At 42.4% G+C, this 19955-nt stretch overlaps 1 protein-coding gene across 4 annotated transcripts in view; it reads right to left on the bottom strand.

Moving 5' to 3' along the window:
- Window positions 1–2615: 2615 nt before the first annotated feature.
- Window positions 2616–19955, bottom strand: part of MGAT3 (beta-1,4-mannosyl-glycoprotein 4-beta-N-acetylglucosaminyltransferase) — a 19620-nt gene continuing 2280 nt past the window's right edge. The window contains exons 1-3 of one of the 4 annotated variants that reach the window (XM_042470598.1): window positions 12729–13226; window positions 8200–8313; window positions 2616–7574 (exon numbers count right to left, since the gene is read on the bottom strand). In XM_042470598.1, the coding sequence (XP_042326532.1) occupies window positions 6068–7574; window positions 8200–8204 (1512 nt within the window). In that variant the 5' untranslated portion in view covers window positions 8205–8313; window positions 12729–13226 and the 3' untranslated portion in view covers window positions 2616–6067. Of the gene's footprint in view, window positions 7575–8186; window positions 9154–12728; window positions 13227–19955 lie in introns of those variants that run through there. The other 3 variants (XM_042470599.1, XM_042470600.1, XM_042470597.1) reach the window with 3 other exon arrangements.

Raw genomic sequence — 19955 nt, 5'->3', positions numbered from 1 at the left:
TGCCCTTCATAAATGCAGAACTACATTTCCATCATCCCTACCAGTATTGGGTATGATGGGAAATACAGGATGATGCAGGCTAACACATGTGAAGGGCACCATGTTGGTGGAGGCTTTGTGTATCATTTTTTTTCATACTGTGCTTAAGGTCCTCAAATTTCCCTCTCAATTTCTGTCCCCACACCATCATTTGCTACCTCTGTATTTCCGCTTATTAAAGTTCATTCAGAAGGACACTAAAGCACTTTGAAGGCTGATATGAATACAAGTTTGTCGAGTCCCATTCTCTCTTTTCAAATGGCTTAGTTTAAGATCTGTATAGCATCTGGTTCCTTTGAAATCTAAAGAGTGTCCACTTCAGGTCTGATCTTCATTAGTAAAAGACAGAGAAGGTACACAAGACAAACAGAGAAACATGGTGGGATAGGAGCTGGCAGAAACCAAGAGCAAATGTTAGTTCCAATCTAAGCTCTGCCCAGTCATGATTTAAAAATTCATTCGTCTGTGCCTGCTACAGAAAATAAGTTATGAATCTCCCAGTTTTCTTGTTAAGCCACTGAACACCCAGGCTTAAGGCAGATATTGAGGAAGACAATACAGAGGGAAGGGAGAATGAATAACAATGCCCCTAAAAGAACAGCCCTCAGTTCTGTACCAAATTCAGCTTTCATTGCAGGACCAACTTTGTCTCATCAAACTAGATAAGGTGGCGAAGAGCTTCCAAGATCATAGAGTACCTATGAGCTTAAGTGAGAATTCATACAAATAGATTACTACCAGAGAATTGCTGGTGCCAGAAGTTATACATTTTGCTACCTTATATTGTATAAGAAACTGAAAGTGAAAAAATAGTCAAGAGAAGGTCAAAGGTGCTGTTCTCTAACGCCTAGTTCATATAAAGAAGGAAGAACTCTTACTATCCTGGACTACAGAAAAGAGACCATATGGGCAATGTTTACATATATAAAATTACCATAGCCTAGAATATCCTAGGCTAGTTCTTTGCCCAATGCAGGTGGAATTTTCTTCATCTTATGTTTCTATCTAGGGAGGGGAGAGGTGGAATTGTTCTAACAGAAGAGCAGTCTACTCTGCACCTGCAACTGAAAAGAGAGACAGTCCAGGAACAATTCTGCAACCTCCATTTGCATCCATTTCAAAAAAGGGCAAACAAGTGGAACATGGCATTGTAAAGGAGAGGGCTTTTCTCAACAAATGAGAACACAGCCTTTAGATGTTGGCTACAAGGCAAAGCTTCTAAACATACATTTTTGGACCACAACTCCCAGGATAAACTAGCCAGCATGGATAGTGGCTATGCTGGTTGATGGAGTCTGGAGCTGCAGTCAAAAAATAACTTTTCCAAGCTCTTCTACAAAGTAAACTCTTAAGTGTCAGTTACTGGACATAGCTGATGTCCCCTGGCCATGATTCAAAGCTTAAACTGTCCTGGAGGTTTGCTAAGAAAGAGTGGGGTAGAAGTGGAAGGCAAAAAGAAAGACAAACTAGGTCTGTTATTGCTAGGCAACCACAAGAGGTACTTCTCACCCTCCTTCAGCTACTCATGGGGATGAGAAGGAAAGAGAAGAGAGCCAAGCCAGAAGTCTCCAGGTGGCAAGCCAGCACTGGAAAGAGTTAAAGGTAATGTCCATTACTGTAGGACTGTGGGTACAGTACCACTGGTACTCTTATAAGTAGTCAGACACAACATGATAGTGAAACTTCTTCTGCTCAGTAGGGAAGGACCTCTACTAAATACTTCAGCCGACCTACTATTTTCCTATTAAAGTGACCAAAGAGGTTCTAAAAACAGTTTCCTTTCAAAAACCAATTGATGTGTTTCAAACCACAGGCCTGCATCAATCGATTAGTCTCAACACAGGCACTGAATCCATTGCTGAATTGTGGGTCAACATAAAAGTATATCCCGTTGATTCAGTGCATCGACTCTACTCAGGACTAACCATACAACTCAGGCTATCGTTCACTGCAGCTTCAGTGAATGCCATCTGCATACCTTTACACTGCTAGTGAATGAAAATCAAGAACCAATAGTGTAAAGGCAGTAGCAAATACTTTTAAAATTACTTCAAGCATCAGCAAGAACTTGTATGTTGTGGGAAACCACTGCTCCACACCAAATAGGGGCCACTTTGCTCATCACCACCAGCCCACAGTGAGTCTGATCAGCAGTGATGGCAAGGAGATCAGAATCTCTGTATGGAACAAACATGGATACAACTGACTCACTATGAGGTGTCAGCCATATGCCCTCTGAAGTTTATCTGCATCAATCCCTACTTGTGTAAGCCTCTTCAATTTGTGTGTGTGTGTGTGCATAGATGTGCCTTCAGGCTCTCAAATCATCAGAAGACTCTACTGTTTGCCTCTTCTACCTGTCACACACATACAAGATGACGTGACTCACTCATTTTCAGTACCTCCCCTTCAGGCTGAACACTGTATTTATGATGCATACACAGCAAGTCAGCTCTATTTTCTTACTAAAAGTCAGGGGTCAGATTCCCAACTACAAAAGCATGATACTTTCCCAAAGTAATTCCTCTTTTTCACTACCTGCTGCTACCCACCCACCCACCCAAAGTGTTGTTTTTTAAAAAAAATAGTGCAAAGTTCCTCAATGTCAGTTCTGTGGGTCTATGTTCTAGCTACATAATAAATAATTAAATAGACAATCCTTAAATGGGAAGGGGTTCTTTTAAAAAAGAAGCCACCATATGCAAATAGTGACTTTAAAAGAAAAAAGAAGAAGCAAAGCCTTTACTGTAAAATTCTCCTTTTCCTCCCCAACAGAGGGTCAGTTTCAAGTTTCACTTTGGTGCAGCCAAAGAAGGAGAGCAGAACAAAGAGTCCTTTCAGAGTCCCAAAGGAATTCAGTGTTAACTTATCCAGTTACAATGGGATCTGTTCCTTGCACACAAGTGGAGGAGGGGAGAAAACGAAGGAAGTGGGGGGAAAAGAGAATGGGGAGGGGAGGGGGGCTACAGAGTTGTAGAAAGAAGAAAGGCAAGGCTAGGAATTGCCTGTGTTGTGCTTCAGAGACAGATGGAGCCTAGAGACTGCACTGATGGGAGTACTGTATTAAGAATTCATGAGTGATAATTGTGAAAGCCAGTCCTAGAGGCACACACAAAGCACACCCTGTCAAGCAAGTGCAGGGACCAAAATGAACAGTCAGCTGAGCTGGTGCAAGGAAGGACGGAGTGCATTCTGGCAAAGAAACAGCCTAGTATGAGAGCATGGTGAAGCTGTGTCATTCCTTGACTGGGCACTTTTCTATGATTTGAATTCAGAGCCTCAAAAGTCTCAGCTCATGACTTAAGTTTGAGTTTGAGTGCTGCTTACACCTCTCTACATGCATACTAGAAATAAAGGAGCATACTCTAATCAAAGAAAGGGAATCAAGTGCAATTCCCAGCATCTCTAGCCAACATAGCCATTAATGAGGAATACTGGGGGTTCTAGACCAGTAATCTCTGGAGGATGGTACGAGTCCTATCTCTGTTACAACCAGCATGATAATAGTGATAGAATGGTCCCCAAACTGGATGTTGGAGTTTTAGCTCTCATTTCCTCCCAAGAATGAAAGAAAATGCTTTCTCCCTATCCCATGTAGTAGTCTTGGGGACCATAATGTTTCACTAATGCCAGTTCATTCCCATTTACTTCTTTGCTAATACTAGGTAGTCACTTTAGCCCAGCAACTTGATGGCTGCTCTATAAGGCACCATCATTTTCTAAAACAATCTTTTCCAGGGCATGCTGTGTGCAAGTCACAATCCTTATCCCCTAACGGTGAAGCACAATCTGCAGGTCAGTTTGACATTTTGATAGAGCAAGGGGATAATGTATACAGAGTTGAAAGTATAGTACTGACCAAAAGTGCTTCATGTTGGTGGTACACAAGGCAAAAGGCAGCAAAGCAAGCCTAACGATTCACCATCTCAGCTAAGAGGGCAGAGCCTTCAAGCTGAATGCTGCTTTAAGCTGTGTGTTGTCAAAAAAAGAGTTTACTCCACTTTAAAGGTGTATAGATCAATCTACACATGCTATTTTTACATAACAGAATGCTTGGATGGTAGAAGGAGCCATCCTGCAAGTTGGCTGAAGCATGAATGCTAACAGTACAACCTACCACCTTATGGTTCAAACTTCTATTCTAGAAAGCTAGAAAAGAAGCTCTTACTTTATGTAAAAGATTGTCCACAAGACCAACTGGGGCACCAAAACTGAGTGTTAGGTCTTAATGTTCTGTCATATGGAAATGGCAGAGTGCCAACTTGCTACATGGAACCTATAGGTCAGGTAAGCTAGAGTATGTCTGGGGACAATTGCAACTACAATACAAGACAGTGGGCTGGAGCATTCATGCTCCAGCAAATCTGCAGGATGGCTTTTTACACCATCCAAGCACATCTGGATGGCACTGGGTTGGGAAAAGCAGACATACATGCAGCACTTTCTGTGTCTTTTAGAAGAGTCAAGGGGCATATATGAGGGCAGAAAAGAATGTGAAAAGTAAAGGAAGCTAGAATGGGGAAGAATTAAAAAGTTAACACATTGTTCCACTGGCAAAGAGCACTTTTTGGAATAATGGGTTCCTACTCTAACTGCACGTATTTCACCATTTCTTGCACTTAATGCAGTGGCTCACTGTTTCATATATTTCTTTAGCAGCAAACTCGACATGAAGTTTACAGTACCTTTCACCCTGATTGAAAAGACACTGACTCCATAAAGTGATGTGGGGGTCACCCTGGAGCAATTTCACTGAAGGGGAAAGGATGCAAATATCCACTGAATATTAAGTGCTTGGCACCTGGGTGTAACCATAGGTTTTTAAATCAATCCCATTAAACATACAACCTCCTTCCTCAGTGGGTATGCAAAAGCTAGACTAACAATACAGCATTATCCTCAAAATGGCGGCATCATAGAGCCAAGTACCTTTACACTTCTTCTGTTCCAGAAGTAGTAGGATGGACATGAGAGCATTAACATCCCAATGTCTCCTTTCCTTAGAAGCAATATGAAGCGTTACATGCACCCCATTTCAGAAGAAAATGTAAACATCACATTTTGTTGTGGTGGAAGAGGGAAATGTTTCTAAAATTAATCTGTCCCTTGTAAATTGCAGCCCTCTTACTTCCACATCAGAGGCTGGCAACCCATAACTTCCATTTACTGAGCAAAATCACACCACTTTTCAGTGTTCATACCCTGCCAGTTTGTAGAATTTCCCTGAATGTCCATAAACATGAGAAGGAAAGCAGAGTTCTTTGGTGCTACCATGCTCCCATTTTTTTGTGCGCACCCATACTACACCAGTGGGTAATAAAACACACATGGCAAAAATATACATATCCGAGACGAGCACAACTCCTGTTGTCAACTACAAAAGTTCTTGCACACACACCCTTTTATTGAAATTGCCAATCCTCTGTTCCCAGCTACAAATAAGAACATTGTAACCTAGGTCAGTGTGCTCTTTGGCCAAGCTTCATCATTTGCTGTGAAACCACCAAGGCAAGAAGAGTTTACACCTATATCCTTTCTGCAGTGTCTATGTTAAAGGACAACAGAGCCCATGGAAGAGTCACTGATTTCAAATGACTCAGAACCAAATTGGCTTTCAAAAGGGGGATTCAGTACCATCCTTATCTCAAGTGCCAAGACTTTATAGAGGCTCTGACACATTCACACCCTCACTCATTCAGCTGCATGCTCCTATCTATTCTCCTATCACATAGAGAGGTGCTTTCTGCATAAGATTCTTTCTTCCAACCTACATGAGAGGCAAAGGAGCCATACCTCCTGCTAGTTCTTGGGCCTGGTTCCTACTTCCTCTGGTCCTCATTCACATGACTAGGAATTGCCCTCGCACATCCACACCCAAGTCTCTTTTCAGGAATGGGGAAGACAGAGACTGGAGAGGACATACACTTCCCCAGCAGGAATGGGTGGGGGAGGAAGGAAGAACAAAAGAAACATCTCGCTGTCCCGTTTTTCCATAAGGTCTCATTTGCTCATGCAAGCCCCGCTCCCTTCACCCAGCCCCCTCTGTTTTCTGGTAGGGGTTCTCCAATAGGTAACTAAACCGCTCATAGTTCTTCAATAGATATTTTGGGGCATACATTTGTTCTTTGGGGTCTGCAGGAGGGTACTCCTGGGTGGTGCCATCAAACCATCCCCCAGTCCGGATTAGCTCCCGGATGTAGTTAAGGTCACGCTTATCCTCATAGTCACCCCAGCGGGGGAAATCACCATTCTGGGCTGATACCAGTTTGAAGTAGATTCCTTCAGGAGTAAAACACCAAGAACAGTGCCAGCCAGCAAAGTGCAGCGGACTGCCCAGTGACCACTGCACCAGGATGTGACCAGTGCTGTTTTCATACTGCCGAAAGCCTGGCATGGTATAGTACTCTCTCCGGCGTAGGCGAATTCCATCTGTGGCATAAACTGTTTGGAGCATGCCCACTGTGCAACCAGAAACTACCTCCAAGGTGCCAGGTTGCTTCCAAAAGAATCCGTAAAGAGACTTGCGCATGTGGAAAGCAAAAGGTTCTGTCCAACCATCGTAGAGTTTGAGAAAGAGTACGCCATCACGAGCTGGGATCTCATCTGCATCATCAATGATGAAGACGTCATCAGGTCGCAAATTGCGGAGGCGAGAGATGCCATCTCGAGTAAGAAAAGTGCGCAGGTAGTCATCAGCAATCCAACCGTCTTGGCGCCCACCAGGGGGGAAGTGGTCCAGAAAGACGTAGAGCACCTTGTGGCGTATATAGTCATAGGAGCCATTGAGCAGCATCTCACGGAACTTGAGTGGCCGTGGCTCACCATATGCAGTGAAATTTGACTCACAGACCACAAAGGCATCCACCACATCACCCAGCTCATGGAAACGGACATCCAGGAGATCAAATTCATGATTTACATTGATGGCATTAATGACTCTCCGGGGTATTTCACGTGGGGTCAGACGATCTTTAGTGGGGAGGTTTGAGTACTGCACCACAGTGGGCACACCACAGCTGGGCCCATGCCAACCCGGCAGACACACGCATTCCACCCATTTACGCCGCTTTGTCCCATTGGTGCTTAGAGGTTTCCGGCTTATGCGCCCTGAAGCAGCTCCTTCTATTTTCTCATCTGGCCTGCCCGCCATTGGCTTTTCCAACACTTTGGTGCCTGGCTTGAAGCAGACACCGCCGGCTTTAGTGTGTACAAAGTATTCTGCCGTATCTTCAGGCAGTACAAATTCAACTTTATGGAGCTCCTCACTGGCTCTGCTTGGAGACAGAGGCTGGAGTAGCGGGGAATGGGAATACAGTGGTGTTCGAAGGAACTCTGGACCCCCAGGTTCGGGGCTGACCTGAGGAGTGACCGGCGCATTGTTCCAGAAAAAGTTAGAGACCAGGTTGGGGCTAAGCGATGCCAGTTCCCTGGGGAATGTGACATAGGAGAGGGCCTTCAGGAAGTGTAGAAAGGAGATGAGGCAAAGACCAGCCATGCACAGAGTCAAAAAGAGCTTGTGGCGTCTCATCTTCATCCTATTATTGGGATAATGGAGGAGGGAATGGGTAAGGAGGAGAGAGAGGAAGAAAGAAAGGTTAAAACACTTACTAGCCTATAGGAATAGTTTAACTATTGGTTTAAAGGGGTTTGGGGGCGAGGTAATGAGGAAAACTAACTGGTGTTAGAAACCTGACTGAATTTGGATCCTAATTTTGGGGAAAAGGCAGGGTGTAAATCAAGCAATAAATATAAAATATAAAGCAATATGATTTTTATTTTACAGTATTTTTGCCTCTCTTTCTCGCCACCAACTCTAATGGTTTCCCAGATAAATCACAATCCAGGGAGCCTAATGTGATTCAGTGTCACCGTGTAAGTATTAGTGGTACATACTATTTCAAGGGCTCCAAACAAGTAGCAGCAATAATACACAAACTGTGCCCTTTCACAGATATGACTCCATCTGAGTGGTGCAGTTGGATAAATTCAGACTTGAGTCATAGAATGTGGGAAAGTTACCTTTTTAAGATTACAACTCCCAGAGTCTCCCAACCAGTATGGCCAGTGGCCATGCATGGCCAAGCTCATATGCATTCCCCACTCCTCTTTTGAGAGTCATATACAGTACTGTATATTACATTACTTACCAAATTCACTTACCACATTTTGATGTATGGCAGCCCTGCTGTGTTTGGGGGCCCTCCTGCTCATTCTGCTGAGTGGGACCCTGGACTTCTGCCCCAAAGACTTGCCTTGATGGCATCTCTGATCCATCTAAAGGCAGAAGGATACACTACCTCAGCAAATAGGTGCTCCCAAGGTTTGACTTCTTGAGGTAAAACAAATGAGGAGGCGGCACTCACAGGGGAGGTCCTCAAACCTTCTCAGACTTAATTACTCCTGCAAACATACCAAGGACACCCCAACCCCCTTTTATTGTGATGAAGGAAAGGGGCAATAGTCTAAAAATTGACAGGTAGTGGGAGATTTTCAAGAGAAGACCAGTGAATGAGAGAGTCTACGTTTCTGCTTATTGGATTTTTCACTGCAAATTTCCCCCCCCTCTCAAGTCAACCTCATATTGGTGGTATGGGGTAAATATGGAATTAGAAATCCAATATCTGCCTCATGAGAGGACATGTAGACTATAGTCTATGAGGCTAAATCCTAAATTCCCTTCCTTTGCAGTATGTTCAGTGGAAACCAGTGGTATTCGCTTCATGAGTATTACATCATACATTCCTTCAGGAATAGACCTAAGCACCTTTGGACTCATTTGGCTTAGCACCAAGGCACTTCATATTGATCCTTATGCTTTCCTTTCACTATCTGTACAGAAAATCCAAGATATCATGGTAGATTGACAGAGGTATAACAATAGCCTTGGAGCTCTGAAGTAAAGCTAGCAGTAATTGGGTAACAGGAGTGCAAAAGAGGAACAGAAAGCGAAGACTGAGAATCAAACTACATGCTACATCAATTCTTTGGCAAGCAGCTCCTTCTTGTTTTCGTTTACTCAAAAGTTAATGCATTTGCCCCTAATCCAAATTGGGACTAGTGTGCATGGGGAAAGGAGGTTTAAACTTTTGCTCAAAAAATCTTCCCCCCCTAATGTAGCAGGGTTTTTAAAATTAACCCTTTCCTCTTGTATGCAAAGAGATCTTTATGCTACCAACTTTTATCTTTCAGTTACCAGTAGTTTCAAAGGTGCTGCAAGATCCTATTGTGTATTGTGTCTTTGAATTCCTTTCCTCCTGAAATGTGTTTCCCCACTCCCCATAAGAGTTACCTGCTGAAGCTGGGGTAGGGGAGAAAGTTTAAACAGCACCTCTGTACACATGATAGACCTGAACCATGGCAAAGACCATATATTTAATTTCCAGATAGTGAAACACAAGCATGTGAGTTATGCTATGGCCGTGTCAGGCAACAATCAAGTCCTTATATCTTGTTTTTACAGCCCTATGGCTCCCCTGCCGGTGCCACTACCAACTCATGGTGTTACCTCCTTTTTTCTCCTGTCACGTCTAGAAGGGAAAAAGACACTGCTTTGTTCTAGTTTTGCCCTGCACAACAGCTGTCACAACTGCCACCAAATATCAGCTGTAATTGAGGCAGCAAATTTGCTTGCAGTGGCAAAGGACAATTTAGTGTGCTCCTCTTTGACTGCAAGAGGTTTCTCACCTGTATTAAATGTAGTTTGAATAAGAGGTAGGCTTGCTAAATTAGTACCATCCCAGGCCCTAAGATTTCAAAGCCAAAATCAGAGATCAAGAAGTGGCCTCTAGTGAGATCATTAAGTGTGATATATTAAGCATCAATCACAGCTAGTGAGAATATATAACTCTTTTTTTTGTAAAAAAAGTCTAATAAAGGAGAATGTATATACCCATATTTTTCAAGGCATTGCTATCATCCTGAGATACTGTATGTTCCCTTCACCCTGAGAAACTATCTTAATGAAACCAGGGTTCTCCAACATGGTGGTACACAGAGGTGTTGAATTAAATTCCAACCACCCCAGTTAACATTGCTGGAAGATACTATGTTGGGATATGGGAAATAAACTATTTATGTTAAGTTCAGAATTACTCTTATTTGGATATTATTAGTCCCACCCAGAACAGACCCATTGAATCAAAGGGATTCACAGAATTGTTGACCTAACATTCAACAACTGATTTTGTGAGTCAACAGATTTTGGGTTTGATTACCAGAAGTGTCAAAATGAAAGAAAGAAGGCCTGAGGCTATAAAGAGCATGTTTTTCACCAAACAGAATTATATACTTATATGCACAGATCAATAGAACAATAGGTGAGGATCTCAAATATCTGAAGTAGTCATAGCCATGTGGAGAGTGGCCAACATATAACAAGAACAGCTTAGCAAAGTTAATATGTAGGCTAATCTAGACAGTTATTTAGAAAGTACAGTTGTCCCTCCATATTTGTTAGGGTTAGGGGAAGAAGACCCCCGTGAATATGGAAAAAACACAAATAACAAAAACACTGTTTTTACCTGAGAGGACACCTCTCTAGGAATCTCTAGGTCCTCCAGTGCAACTCTGTGGTCAATGTCCAACATACACTGACCATAGAATGGCACTGGAGCAGCTACAAATGGTCTTTCAGTGCAACTTTTAGTTAAAGTTGACCACAGAGTTGCACTGGAGGACCTAGACAGTCCTAGAGATAACATATTAATGAAATCTGTGAATAATCAAATCCTCAAATATCAAAGCCGCAAATATGGAGGGATGACTGTATATCAAATGATGGGCATTCTTTACATGTTTAAATGGCTTTAGACTTTCTGCAGCAGGTGTGCATTGTTATGCCTGTATTCTTGTATTTGTTCTAATGGGCCAACAGAACAGTGCTATCAAAACTCAAGCTAAACATTACACTGACTGGGGCACATATACGTCCCATTCGTGATATGGTCAATTCACAGCACTGGATGCTAGCTCTTACTGATGCCATTTGAAGGGTTTCTCTATGCAGTCTCCTCCAGTGACAAGTTCCTTAGAGAGGGATCTGTCCTAACTGGGTTTCAAAAGTGCAGCAGTAGTAATCTATTGATATTTCACTAAAAGACAGCATGGATCAGATTTTTAAGATTAAAAGGGATTTTATAGCTCAAGATTAAAAAAAATAATCCTAAAATTAATCTTAAAAAGGATTTTAATGGAATGTGCTATATTTTATTATGCCTCGAAACTGTTTTAAATTGATGTTTTAACTGAATTGTGAAGTTGAAGGCTTTCATGGCCGGCATCCATTTTTTTTGTGGGTTTTTTGGGCTATGTGGCCATGTTCTAGAAAATTTTCTTCTGGTGATGCTGGCAAAAAGTCATGAAGAAAAATTTCTAGAACATGGCCACATAGCCCGAAAAACCCACAAAACACTTTTAATTGGATTGTTTATGTATTTTTTATTTTAAAAAACCATATTATTGTTTTAGCTATGGTTTTTTTTTTACATATTGTAAGCCACCTTGCATCTCATACTGAAAGAAAGACAGGATATTAAACAAACAGACAGACAGACAAATAGGTTTGCATACTGCATTTTGCACTTTCAAAAAAAGAGCAACATGATACAGCAAAATAGCAGCAAATTCTAGAATGATTAGTATATTCCCCCAACATTTGAAAACATGAGAACACATAACTCAGAGGCATACAGAGTTGTATTTCTTGTTGTTAGAAGGAATTTTAATTCTGCTGTACATGATGATTGTTAAAGGGGATTTTCATCCTGCTGCACATAGATTAATCCTGCTGTACATGATTCTTTTCTAAATAGCATATTCGCCTGTGGTTGCCTTGCACCAAGAAGTGGACTACAAGTACATATATTTACAAACAGCTGTATTTAGGAATAGTGTTGCTACCATGCTCATTAGCACAAGACTTGACTATTGTAACATGCTCGAAATGGAAATCCACTGAAAAGCATTTGGAAACCATAACCAGTTTGTTTGGCTGCCAGTTTATGGACTAGCACTAATGAAACAAAGCCTGTGACTCTAACTTTACACACTTTGTCTATCTGTTACTGGATTCCATCCAAGGTGCCGTTTCTTTCCTTCAAACCGCTGGACAACTTGGGACCTAATACTGCAAGATCTACTCCTCCCTTGTGTGCTCTATTCAACATATGAGAACTTGTACCATGTGTCTGTGATGATTGAAGCTCAGCAAGAATCCATTATGAGCAGGACTTCTTCTGTTGTGCTGCCAGTTCTGTGAAAAGCTCCCCTAAGGAATCCCACAATGCCCAAGCACTCTGTCCCTTTACATAGCTAAATAAAAACATGATCTTCAGGAAGGCCTTTGGACCTAAGTGACCTACTACTAGCTGTTGCTTTTCTATAAGTGAATGTTTGGTTTTTCTGCTCAATTCAAGCCTAGGACAGACTCCCTGGGTTTGCCCCTTCATCATCATTCCCTAGCACCACTCACCAATGGTGCTGCAATAGTTATCTGCCTCTCCTTCTTCCTCTTGCTTAGCCAGTGATGGCAGTGCTGTAATGGTAGAAAGAAGTTGGCAGCATGAGCTTCTGTAGTCTTCTGTCTACTTCCTCTGATGCTTTTACATGCTGCCAAATTCTTTCTTTCAGTTAAACTCAAAGGTGCTACAAGATCTCTCTACATACAGATTCACAGACTAACACAGCTATACCTTTGAGTGCTGTAATGGCTCAGAGTGCCAAGTGAACGATAATTTTTCTAACTCATTACAGTATCATGGCCGCCATTTGGTAAACCAAATCAGTCAAGGCAGCTGCCAGCCTCTTCTGTGGGAAACAGACTTCCCTGGTAGTGGAGTCAAGTAGCCACTTGATTCTTGCCTTGGCTCACTGCAGCACAGCTGTACAAGCCCACTCATGGGACACAGGACTGCCAGCTGCATTGGGTGACACAGGTAAGAGATCAGTCCCGGTGAGTACAGTGATAAGAAGCCTACTTGACTACTAGCCATTATACAATGCCTGTTTTGACAACGCGGTGGGACCTAGATATGCCAGGCAAATCGTACTGGGAATTTTGTTTTAGTTGCTGCGGTTGACACATGTTTAATTGAATTTGAGTGCTGTTCAATTGTTTAATCTTTTACTGCTCCCCCCCCCCCTCGGCTGTGAAGTCCTTCGTTTTAGTTGGAGGAAATCAAGGGGGGAAACGGTATTGGGTTGATGGTGGGAGCTTTTTGCTATTAATGACTAAGGAGTTTATCAGACAAGGGAAATTGGAAGTATAATCCAATGGCAATCCGAACGCAATCATGGGGTTTAATGTTATTGCATGATATACTACCATATGCAATTTCGGGCAATGGGAAGTCAGTCCAAACGCAATCATGGGGTGTCACATTATTGCGTGATAGACTACCACACGCAATTTCGGGCAATGGGAAGTCAGTTCAAACACAATTTGAATTCACGTAAATTTGCTGAACTAGCGAATTCACGTGAATGCGTTCTTCTTTTCATTTAAAATTAAGAGAAATTCCTCTTGTGCAATAAACTTCTAAGAGGCTGTCTACACTATAGTGGCCCTTTGTATCCACTGAGGTTTGGTTCCAGGATCCACCGTGGATACCAAAATCCATGGATGCTGAAGTGCTATTAAATATGCCATAGTAAAATATTGTACCTTATATAAAATGGCAAAATCAAGGTTCACTTTTTGAAATTTATATATCTTTTAAATATTTCAAGCCATGGATGCTTGAATCTGTGAATTTAAAAAATCCATGGATATGGAGGGCTGGCTGTATATTTTTTTAAAAAACTCATTTTGAACAGGTGGTGACTTGCCCACATGGCGTTTTGTCCTATTTACAGTGGGTTCAAGGTTTTAAGGCACCTGAGACCTTTAATCTGCAGAAAAAATAATCTTTGTTTTCTCCAGATTTGCTAGGAAAAGTCAGATGAGTGGATTCACATTGGCAGAAGAGGGAGGAACTTGTGGAAGCTGGGGCAGAACAGACAGAGACTAGCAGTAACACTGTTACTACCAGTTACTACCAACTAGCAGTTCCTACCAAGAAATAATAATTCTCAAGAGGTGGAAAGTTCGAGTGGCTCCGTTTGCCATTTTTTAAAGGGTGCTACATTTGGGAGCATAACTGGGTATCAGTATATCTGCTTGGTAGATATTTATACCTGTATCTGCACACCTCCAATTAACTGCTTGGCTTAGCTTTAGTGATATCTGAAGGCTAGTCTTCCCATGGTAAAAAAGGAGGCAGAGAAGTGACCTGGACCAGGGCAGAAATGCATATGTTCATATGTTTGATGGACAGATGGAAAAATAAATAAAGTGGAGCAGCCACGGGCATATGGCCAAAAATGATTCAGGGAAACTGAAAATTTGTTCATTTTACTATGAAGAAACCTCAGAAGGGGGGACTGTGTGGTGGCACAAGCCAAATGTGCCATGATTTGCCTTGATACCCTTAGTAATAGTGTAGGCAAGCCCAGAGTTAGGAGTTTATCAGACGTGAGTTTTTGGCGATCTTTCCTGCCTATCGCGCAATGTTAGCATCACCAACGTTGCGCAATAACGTGATAGCGCGATGTTCTTCCAGACGCCATTCATTTCTATGGGAGCCCGTTGCGCAACACTCCCGTAGTTTAAGCATCATTCCTCCCCTTTTGGGGCATTGCGGGCAAAAGTGGAAGCCAGGCCATGGTCTCCCGTTATCTTGCGAAATGTGTTGCGAAATGGTTTGGTGTGGTAGGCAGCAGCGCGACGCAACGCTAAAGTTACTGATTGCAAAGTTCCCATGATGCTGGGCTGCTTTTTGACCCCATTCCCTTCCGGTGGCCTTCCTTTCAGGACAACCCCCGGGGAGGGGGGGTGGCTCTGTCTTGCATGAACACCTAGGAGGCTTCCAATGTAAGAAACCCCCAGGGGTCATCCATTCCAGCCCCATTCCTCTTTCCAGCATGGACACCAAGGAGGCTGCCCCATTCCTCTGTCCTGCATGCACACCTAGTGGGCTGTAAATGAAAGGGGTCCCTGGGGTCATCCATCCCAGCCCCATTCCTCTGTCCTGCATGGACACCTAGGAGGCTGCAAATGATAGGAGCCCCTACGGGTCATCCATCCCAGCCCCATTCCTCTGTCCTGCACGGACACCTAGTAAGCTGTAAATGAAAGGTGCCCCTGGGGGTCATCCATCCCAGCCCCATTCCTCTGTCCTGCATGGACTCCTAGGAGGCTGCAAATGATAGGGGTCCCTGGGGGTCATCCATCCCAGCCCCATTCCTCTGTCCTGCATGGACACCTAGGAGGCTGCAAATGATAGGGTCCCCTGGGGGTCATCCATCCCAGCCCCATTCCTCTGTCCTGCATAGAGTCGCATACACACACTGCAGGTGAAAACAGGAAACTGGAAGGGGCTTCTCCCCTTTCCCCTCTCCCCCCCGGAAGCAAAAAAGGTCAGGATGCCACCAAAACCTCCAAGGTGCATGCGCAAATATGTTGTTGCGAAATGCGAAAGACAAAAGGAAGGCACGGGTGTAGTAAATAATTCCGCAATGCATGATTTCGCATCACGGAAATCGCAACTATCGTGCAACTTTCACACAACTTTCACGCAATTGTAGCACTAACATAACGTTACGGGGGAATGACAGAAAGGCAAGCAATGTGGTAAGACATTGCGCGAAACAGTCATTTCGCAACGTTCTTTACACTTCCTTAGCGCAACTGCAGGGTCCAAAACTTGAGTCTGATAAACTCCTTACAGTGAATCTAGAAAATCAGGAGCCCACTCGGATTTTATGGGGTAGACTTGCCCAGAGTCAGACTTTGAATCTTTAACTTCAAAACAACAAGAACCAATCAAATGAAGGCAAGACAGTCTCGAATGATGCCAAGTTTACAGAAGTAGATATTTACATGAATTGCAAGCCAGGTGCAAAGCAGCAAAGATGATTAATAATTTATCAAGGGGGATGTAAAGACATGAACTGGAGTAGGGGGACCTTTACCTTTCTTATGTGGATAAGGAGTGCAAATACAGCTGGCAATGGTATAAAACCCACAGAATTGTTTTGAGCCACTTGTGGACACTCCCAAATTCAAACCAGCTGAAGCCACACCCGAAATACTGGATTCTGACAATGTGGTTAAACTATAGTTTTATTCCTTAAAAGGGTGACATAGGTAGTCATCACTTCGGAACTTACCAGTGGAGTGATCATCTCATGATTGGGGTTAGAATTAAGGCTCATAGTTTTCAACGAGATTTACTAGTATGTGTTTTGAATACTGCAGCCTAAAACACACTTTACAATAAGCTCCATGGAACACAGTGAGATTTATTTCTTTATAGACATAGCATCATAGAGAAACATAGAGTTGGAAGAGACCCCAAGGACCATCCAGTCTACCCACCTGCCATGCAGGAACTCACAATCAAAGCACCCCCCCAACAGATGGCCATCCAGCCTCTGTTTAAAGACCTCCAAAGAAGGACACTCTGCTACACTCCGAGGGAGTGTGTCCTACTGTCAAACAGCTCTTATTGTCAGGAAGTTCCTAATAACGTTGAGGTGGAATCTCATTTCCTGTAGCTTGCATCCGTTGTTCTGGGTCCTATTCTCTGGAGCAGTAGAAAACAAGCTTGCTCCATCCTCAACATGACATCCCTTCAAATACTTAAACAGGGCTATCATATAACCTCTTAACCATCTCTTCTCCAGGCTAAACATACCCAGCTCCCTAAGTCTCTCCTCATAAGGCATGGTTTCCAGACCCTTCACCATTTTGGTTGCCTACCTGTGGACATGCTCCAGGTTCAAAATCCTTTTTGGCTGCCCAGAACTGGACATATACAGGTTGGGTCTCCCTTATCTGACATGCTTGGGACCAGAAGTGTTTTAGATATTTATTACATATATTTTTTGTATTTTGAAATATTTGAATATACATAAGATATCCTGGAGATGGGATCCAAGTCAAAACATAAAATTCATGTATGTTTCATATATACCTTATTCCATAACATGAAGATAATTTTATATGCCATATTTTTATTCATTTTGTGAATGAAACCAAGTTTGTCTACACTGCACCATAAGAAATCCAAGGTATCACTATTTCAGCCACCCATGAACTAAGTTTTGGTTTTTGGCATCCCAGCTTTCAAAATTCCAGATAAGGGAGGCTCACCCTGTACAGGATTGGGCAACTGGTCTATAAATAATCTAGTTGGGCATCTATTGAGCATCACATTCTTCTTTGTTCTAGGTCCCAAATCATCATCCTAATGTCACTTAATTTTTTTTGGGGGGAGGACTTGTGTGTGTGTGTGTGTGTGTGTGTGTGTGTGAGTGTGAGTGTGAGTGTGAGAGAGAGAGATTTAAAAAGTAACTTTTGTGTTCTGTCTAAGCGCAGAATCTTAACAAAGCTCTCTGTTGTTGAGTTCGAGTTTGTTTGCTAGAGAACGGTATTCTAGCCATGTCAAGGACAGTTTTAATTTCATCCCTTTGTCCCAAGGAGAGGAATGACATTGATGAGATCCTCTCTTCCCATCCTGGGAGCCCCACATATGGCTCTGTGAGCTTCCAAAAGGAAGGGCAGGCTATAAAAATATATAACATAGGAATCATTCATCTTGTTGTGTCTTCTTGGAATTTTCACCACATTATCAGTCTGCTGACCGTACTAGATGAAACACTGCAGCAATGGTGTGACTATCTTCTGGACAGTTCTTTTCCGTAATGCAATCTAAATTGGTACTTTATTTGGCAACAGCTTTACATTACTGCTGACTCATGCTGAGATATTCATGCACCAGGGTCCCCCCCCCTTCTTGATTTAAACTGAAGGCACACTTCAAACTCTAAGACATGTTTTCATATTTTCTAGATTAGCCCCCAGAACCATGGGGAAGAGTCCTCTTTGAAACTGCAGGATAATTCAGCATCCCCACTCCAACCAAAATGTTTGCCCAGTCCATGAGGATGGGGCCATCTTTTTCAGTTAAGTTTCTGAAATTCTCTCCTGCCTTTCAGTTGCAGAATCAGCATGAGTTATATGGGGTATGCCTGCATGTCCTTACTTCTTCCTTCCAGTTAAGGGCAAATAATGGCAAACAGGATGCAGGACATCAATGCTCCATAGAGTAGGTGAGGTTTCTCAGTATACATCCTTCTATTATGGTTGTACTGCAGTGGTGCCATAATACCCTCATCTAGCAACAGTAAGTGCATTTCTATACCTCTTATCAATGCACTTAAGTACTCCTTAAGCGGTTTACAATGTGTAAGATAACTGGCCCTAACAAGCTGGGTACTTATTTTAGTGACCTTGTTCACCTCTGTCTGGGAATCATGGTCCTGTGTCTCTTCTGGCACAGTCATAGTAGCACAGGTCTATTGCCACTTCTTTTCTCTTTCCCTTCATAATTTACAATTCAGGATATATCATCATGTTGTGCTTTTCCATATCTGAAACACTGTATGTCAGGGGCAGAAAAATGCACACCATTGCAACATAACAAGTTATCATCTGCATATTACCTGGAAGACAGAGAGGTTTGGTGGGACATGCAGTAACTGCAGCTACTGTCCCTTGTAAAACGAGTAGTTCTGTCCTGACTGAGGAATGCTTGTACCAACCTGCTGTGCTTATTTTTTCCATTCTGTAGTATGGTATTTTAATGTCAGTCTTTGTTAACCTTTGCTTATGTCATAATGGTATAACTCAGTGTTTCCTAAACTTTGGTCCTCCAGATGTTTTGGTCTTCAGCTCCCCAAATTCCTAATTGTTGGCTAAACTGGCTAGGGCTTCTGGGAGCTGAAGTGAAAAACACCTGGAAGACCAAATTTGGGAAACAATGGACCAACTGATCAAGGACATTTCAAATTTCAACCCTGCTCTCTGCCAAATCTGTAGTTCCTCTCATTTTGCTACCAGTGCCAAATTTGATAAGTATATCCTCTGCTGAGAAGCTTGCATTTTTCCTGTCCTTTTCTTCTTGAATGTTAGTGTCGGATGTGACCTTTGCAGAATCACAGAATTATACAGTAGGAAGGAATCTTAGATGTCACTTAATCCAATTCCCCTGCTCAATGCAGGATGCAACTACAGCACCCGCAACAGATGGCTGTCCAGCCTCTGTTTTAAATACTTGATACTTCCCGCCATGGTTTGTGAATATTCCATTGCATTGCTAATTCTTGGAAAAGTGCAGGTTGCACATAAAACATATTGTTTTCATTTAATTTATATCCTCCGTTTCTGCTAAGATTAAGTCTGAACGTGATGTACAGCATGATTGGAAATGGAATACGACTAAAAGTGCAATAATATCATATTAAAATGCAGTTAATACAATTAAACATCATACTAAAACAACAACCAGGTTAAAAACATTTTAAAAGAACATCAACAGAAAAAGTAGCCTTGTTAAAAACTTCTTCAGCAATAAGTCAATGATCAAAATTATGAGCGAAAAAGACTCTTTTTTTGCTTCTGGGAAGGTGAATGGCAAGAGGTCCATTCTCAGGCTAGCTGAAGGAGCAATCCACAATTAGCAGGTTATTCTCTCATGCCAGCATATTGAGGCAGAACTCCTAACCTTCCAAAACCATTTAGTCCATTTATTTTTGCCTCTCCTTCAATTTTTAACTTCCTGCCTTGCCACCAGTCAGTTTCCAGCTCTCTTCATTTTCACTAAAATCTTTCCAAAATTTTCTAAAGCTTCTTTTGGAAGAAAAATGTTCACTGTGAGCATAAATTTATTAAAGAAAAAGCAAAAAATGCAGGAAATTGATAGTGAGAGAGAGGTGTCCCACTATCCTACAGTAGTAGTAAGTTAGAGGGCCATGATGCAGCTCAGCTGTGGAGCATGGAAAGACCCAAGGAGAACAACATAGATGAGGACAGTAAA

This window comes from Sceloporus undulatus, chromosome 5 (assembly GCF_019175285.1).
Source record: "Sceloporus undulatus isolate JIND9_A2432 ecotype Alabama chromosome 5, SceUnd_v1.1, whole genome shotgun sequence".
Lineage (NCBI taxonomy): Eukaryota > Metazoa > Chordata > Lepidosauria > Squamata > Phrynosomatidae > Sceloporus > Sceloporus undulatus.
The sequence above is the reverse complement of the archived record's forward strand: the minus strand, read 5'-3'. Positions and strand labels throughout refer to the sequence as shown.